The following is a 6,344-nucleotide window of genomic DNA, read 5'->3' on the forward strand; positions in this document are numbered from 1 at the left end:
CAACATTGATTTTAGTGGGAATACCAGTTGAAACTGTCTTGAGTGCAAAAGACGAATGTTTCAAATTGTTTTGTATAAATTCGTTGAACGGCGTTTTGTGTGATATCAGTATTATATTTGACTTCTTTGGCTTAGTACAATCAAAATTGGAGTAGAGCGTCTTAAATCGAATCACAAAAAATAACAAACAAGTGAAAAAAGCGACAATGCGGGCCTTTATTTTAATTTCCTGTTTGGCCATGATGGGTGCTGAGACTTATGCGGAACCTCCAGTGCCTTATATGACGGTGCAAGCACAGATGCAAAGAAGCTTGCCTCCTAACAGTATGTGTCTTAAACGATAATATTTCCACACTAAATTTCTCATTTATTTTGTCAGGTCATCCAGCAATGCCTCATGTATATCAACAACTGCCAACTGATATGACGTACTCAAATTTTGGTGCCCCATCACCAACCTATGCTGCACCACCAAGTCCCATTCCCACAGCCTCTATTGACATAATGGCTACACCTGAAATGATGGCTCATGAGGATTCGTATAATGCCGCTTACCGCCACTCGAACTCGGCACAACACCAGTCCGGCTATCCGAATAGGCCAGCGGAGACCCATGTCCATAAACATGTTTATGTCCATGTACCGCCTAAAGATTTTGAGGAAGAGGATGCTATCCAGCCCCGTGTTACACACCAAATGGGACCCAAACAGAAACACTATAAAATCGTATTCATCAAAGCCCCATCAGCTCCTGCCATGCGTGCTCCTATCGTTCCACCAGCCCCACAAAACGAAGAGAAAACTCTCATTTATGTGTTGCACAAGAAACCCGAAGCCCAAGCTGATATTGTCATACCAACTCCAGCACCCACCAAACCATCCAAACCTGAAGTATTCTTCATCAAATACAAGACCAAGAAGGATGAAGCTCCTGTCTATGGCCCTCCACCATCTACTTACAATGGGGAACCACGTCAGGCTGAACCCTCGGAGGAATATAATGCTCCTCATGAAGATGGCCAGTCTCAATTCCAAATTCCCATGGCTCCTGAGACCTACGCCACTCCAACAATGGGCGCATTTGCCGGAAATGAAGCCCAGCCAACCATCGCCGAACCTGAAAACCAATACCTGGCTCCTGAGAGTTCCCCCACCCCCATTGTAGTAGCTGAAGAACAACCTCGTGCTCCCGCTTCCACATATGGCCCACCTAGCCGTTATTTTATTAAAAGAAGAAAGTAAAAATCTTTTCTAATGCCGGGATGCCATCTGAGGTCTAGTGTAACTTGACCCATTGTTATTATGTTGTTTTTGTTGTTTTATTTATAAGATCTTAGAGAAATATTTGTTATACAACTCTATATAAATTCTACCCTATTTTTATACATATATAAATTCTTGCAATTTTTTTATTAGAAATACAAATATAACCTAATGAAAAGGGCTTACATTTATTACAATGACTTTTAGAATCATAAAACACACTTAGTGTGAGGCCTTGGCTGGAAAACTAAAAATCAAGGTTACAAATCCAGTTAAAATTTTTAATTTAGGAACAAAAACTCTGCCAATTTTTTGTACACTTTCCTAACTTAGAAAAAAAGCCAGATCTCGGGAGTTTATAAATGTGATGTCAATCTATTCAAAATCCCTGCAAATTTTCTGTATACTTTCCAAATTAAAAAAAAGAAGCCAGATCTGGAAGTTTGTAAATGTGATGGAAATTTTTGGTCATCAATCTATTCTTTCTAGAAAATTCTTTTGTTCTGCTGTGAGTCTCACCTTCTTTGGACGCCTTCACTTACTATCTCTAACCTCGACTAATAGAGCTCGATTAGACGGAACAGCAACGAATTTATTGCTAACAATATATCCTTAAATGTTCTCATTTAGAGCTCCCTTTTTACGTTTTTCGCTTATTTAACACAAGTTAAATGTGGACGGACAAACTCATATTACGCTAAGTTATTACCTTGACTTCCAAGAAACAGTTTTGATAGATATGATTGACTCTTAACGTCCTCTTTACTAGATGGATCGTCACATTAACAGAAGGACATCAAGCTCTTGCTGCAGAGGAACACGCGTAGCTCACAACCGGCTACGCAAACACGTTGTAGCTGCCTTAAAAACCGCTCCAACTATGAACATCTACCGCACACAATCGCTATGCAACAAATCTCAAACATACTTGGGGCAAGTTGACCCAATCAGAAGAAGAAAACACCGACATTCGTTCACAGAAACTGAAGGTCAGCTTATATAAAGTTACTAGCTACTACAGGGCCCGCTCCGCTGAGTCTTCTTTCACTCTCTTATTTTATCTGAGCCCTATACTGACACGGGTTGGAAATAAGTCCTGTTTTGGGGTGCTGGTACGGCCTTTCAGATATTTCGTCCCAATGTGGATATAATTTTCGTGCTCTACTCCCAAATACCTTTCATTTGAGCCTAATATTGCTGTGGTCGGTAAATATATCCGGTATGGTGGTATTTTGGGGGTGAGGTGGACGCCCATATATCAGATTTGTGATCTAGTCTCAAATACCTTTCATTTGAGCCCCATATTGTCATTATTGGTTTATATTTTCATTTGATGGGGTTTCGAGGTGGCGCGACCCCCTAGATATTCCAAATAAAGATACCGAATTTCTGTTTTCGAGTTATTATCAAACTGTATTTCGCGTAAATCGCCCCACCCATCTCCGAGATCGGACGTTTTTGAAAACAGGGTAAGGGGAGGGTCCGCCCATTACAGTTTGGATGTAAGATCTACTTCATTCTCTTGGTTTTGGTGGTGGATTAGAGCTGCCAAATCCTTTACCCCGAAAGGGTAAAGGGTCAGATTCATGCCCTACTCCTAAAAACTACATTTAAGCTACATATTGCTATAGTCGGTATATTACATATATATATATGGTTTAGGATGAGTTTATGAGGCGAGACGTCCGTTTCACGTCCGTTGGCCATAAAACAGATACCAAATTTGAGGCCCTTTTTGTCATAATCCACAAATATGTCAAGTTTGAGGGTGGGGCAGCCACCCACGCACTTACCTCTGAAAAAATATCAGCATCGTGCTCAACTCTCAAATTTCTTTTAATGGAACCCCGTCTGTCCGTCCGTCTGTCTGTCGAAAGCACGCTAACTTTCGAAGGAGTAAAGCTAGCCGCTTGAAATTTTGCACAAAAACTTCTTATTAGTGTAGGTCGATTGGTATTGTAAATGGGCCAAATCGGTTCATGCTTTGATATAGCTGCCATATAAACCGATCTTGGGTCTTGACTTCTAGAGGGCGCAATTCTCGTCCGATTTAACTGAAATTTTGCACGTAGTGTTTTGGTAGCACTTTCAAAAACTGTGTTAAGTATGATTCAAATCGGTTCATAATCTGATATAGCTGTCATATAAACCGATCTTGGATCTTGACTTCTTGAGCCAATAGAGCGCGCAATTCTCATCCGATTTGGCTGAAATATTGCATGACGTGTTTTGTTATGTCTTCCAATAACTGTGCTAAGTATGGCTTAAATCGGTATAGAACCTGATATAGCTGCCATATAAACCGGGATCTGGGATCTTGACTTCTTGAACCTCTAGAGGGCGCAATTCTCACCCGATTTGGCTGAAATTTTGTACAACAATCTCCCGATTTTGCTTCTTGAGCCCCTACAAGACCCAATTCTTATCCGAATGAACTGAAATATTACACAATGACTTCTACCATGTTCAGCATTCATTCATGATCCGAATCGGACTATAACTTGATATAGCTCCAAAGCATAACAGTTTTTATTCAATATCTAAAAAGAGATACCGCGTATAGAACTCGACAAATGCGATCAATGGTGGAGGGTATATAAGATTCGGCCCGGCCGAACTTAGCACGCTCTTACTTGTTTTTTTTTTTTTGTTTTGGTTATCTACATTCAAAATCGTATACCACTTGGGATACCACATTTTTAAAGATCCGCAGGTCCTCCTGTGTCTATCCCAATTTGAGGGCAAGAAGTGTACTCTACTACCAAAGACCTTTTATTGCTGTCCTATTTTATCCTGATCGGCCTTCATTTATTATTTGTAATTCCTTGTTTTGGGTTAGAAAGCGGGAGGGTGACTGCCCTCTGACACATCCATTAATTTGAGTACAATATATTCTCGGTGGTCCTATATGACAGTTTGGTTTTGTTTTTATTGGGAGGAGACATAGACCTTTTAATTCACATATTATTCCGCTCGAACTACACGTCTTAAAGAGGAGTATTTAAAAGGTGGGCCGGTCTCAGACTCTATACCAATTATGTTTAGACACCTTGGAACAAATTCTTATAACAGATGTGTACTCAACTTCCAAACACCTTTCATTTGATATATATATTGCCCCAATTGCTAAATAAGCCCTGTTGGGGGATTTGGGGGTGGGGAGAGCCTCAGATACCAAGGAATAAATATCTATATCAGATTCTTATTCTATTTTTAAATACCTTTCATTTCATATCCTTGTTGTCCCAATTGGTAAATATGGGGAGGCCCCTCAAGTGTACTCTACTACCAAAGACCTTTTATTGATGTTCTATTCTATCCTGATCGGCCTTCATTTATTATTTTTAATTCCTTGTTTTGGGTAAGAAAGCGGGAGGGTGACTGCCCTCGGACACATCCTTTTATTTGAGTACAATATATTCTCAGTCATCCTGTGTGACAATTTGGCGTTGTTTTTATTGGGAGGAGACATAGACCTTTCTTTTAATTCACATATTATCCCTCTCGAACTACACGTCTTATTGAGGGGTATTAAGAAGGTGGGCCGGTCCCAGACTCTATACCAAATATGTATAGACACCTTGGAACAAAATTCTTATAACAGATGTGTACTCAACTTCCAAACACCTTTAATTTGATATTCATATTGCCCCAATGGCTAAATATGCCCTGCTGGGGGTTTTGGGGGTGGGAGAGCCTCAGATACCAAAGAATAAATATTTATATCAGATTCTTACTCTACTTTTAAATATCTCTCATTTGACATCCATATTGTCCGAATTGGCAAATATGGGGAGGCCCCTCAGACACCAAGGAATACATTTTTATGCCAGATTTGTACTTTACTTTTAAATACCTTTCATTTGATACCCATATTGCCCAAAGCGCTGAAAGAGTACTGTTGGGCCGTTTTTGGGGGTAGGAGACCACCCGAACATTTTGGGCAAAATTTGTATAGAAAGTTAATACTCTACTCCTAAATACCTTTTATTTGATACACATATTGTCATAATCGGTAAACATGTCCGTCCGGGTGAATTTTGGGATGCGGCGTCTCCCTGGTTATTTGACCCACAAATTGTATACCAATTTAGTGTTTTTGAGGTACCATAAGGTAGCGTACTAAATTTCGCTTAAAGCGATACGCTCATCTCCAAGAACTGGGTTTTTTTTTAAATTTGGGTACGGGGGAGGGTCCGCCAAACTTAAATAAAAGTAAATCATTCCCGCCGGTCCATAGGCGTAAATGAAGCTAATTTGCTTCTAATTCCTACATATTTGATCTTAATTTTCCAGCCGGACACTTGGTTTCTAACATTACCATTTTCTTTTAATTTTTTCTGGGGTTTTCTAAATGTTCATGTCGTTCTAACATCTTTTCTCCCTTCTCAGGCACCATTAATGTGAATGATCCCTATAGTAACTCTCATTAAATTTCAAATCGTCGATTTAGCGTACAATAACTGCGCAGAGTTTTCCGCTACGACATGCACCATACGATGTGACGAAAGCCTCCAATTTTTTTACAAATGTCCCGGAACAGGTATATTTAAGTATTCTTAACCTGGAATACAGCTTCCACCAATATCCAATAATTTTATTGATGCCGCCCCAGGTACGTTCAACGTAAGCGTCATACCCATACGCGCGTAACGCAGCTATTCAGTGGGTAATCGGTTACCAATGAATCTGGGAGTATTCAATATCGCGAATAATCAACATATCTAAGATGTCAGAAATTTCTGGACCTTGAACGCAACATATGTGCCTATCAACATCAAGCTTACCATCATACAAAAATCATATGAACAGAATTAAACCACGAATGAAAGTCAATTTTACCTAGACGAAGAAAAACGAATGCCTATCAAAGCTGCATGGTCACAAAAAGAATAGCAAAACAAAAAACTGAGGCATATGCGGGCCTTTTATCTGCATTCGTACCTCACGCCGTCAGCCCCAATATGCTCCTCTAAGTGGCACAAATGGTCGCCTCTTTGTTAGGAGGTCAAACCTGGGTGTTACATCACAATTTGATTGCCTGAAGTCTTATGAGAATTTTTAAAAACTTACACGAGAAT

At 39.9% G+C, this 6,344-nt stretch overlaps 1 protein-coding gene across 1 annotated transcript; it reads left to right on the top strand.

The window, feature by feature from the left end:
• The first annotated feature begins 206 nt into the window (after positions 1–206).
• On the top strand, positions 207–5,696 carry LOC106087179 (uncharacterized). The gene is made up of 3 exons (XM_013252138.2): positions 207–324; positions 380–1,216; positions 5,656–5,696. The coding sequence occupies exons 1-3, from the start codon at positions 207–209 to the stop codon at positions 5,694–5,696; spliced, it is 996 nt and encodes a 331-aa protein (XP_013107592.2).
• Positions 5,697–6,344: the final 648 nt, after the last annotated feature.

The sequence above is a fragment of the Stomoxys calcitrans genome, chromosome 2 (assembly GCF_963082655.1).
Source record: "Stomoxys calcitrans chromosome 2, idStoCalc2.1, whole genome shotgun sequence".
Lineage (NCBI taxonomy): Eukaryota > Metazoa > Arthropoda > Insecta > Diptera > Muscidae > Stomoxys > Stomoxys calcitrans.

What these genes read in the sequence shown, in the direction of transcription:
- LOC106087179 (XM_013252138.2), top strand. Translation starts at nt 207, where the DNA reads ATGCGGGCCTTTATTTTAATTTCCTGTTTGGCCATGATGGGTGCTGAG. An exon ending in AAGAAGCTTGCCTCCTAACA is followed by an intron (nt 325 to 379) that starts GTATGTGTCTTA and finishes TTATTTTGTCAG; the next exon opens with GTCATCCAGCAATGCCTCAT. An exon ending in CACATATGGCCCACCTAGCC is followed by an intron (nt 1,217 to 5,655) that starts GTTATTTTATTA and finishes CTCCCTTCTCAG; the next exon opens with GCACCATTAATGTGAATGAT.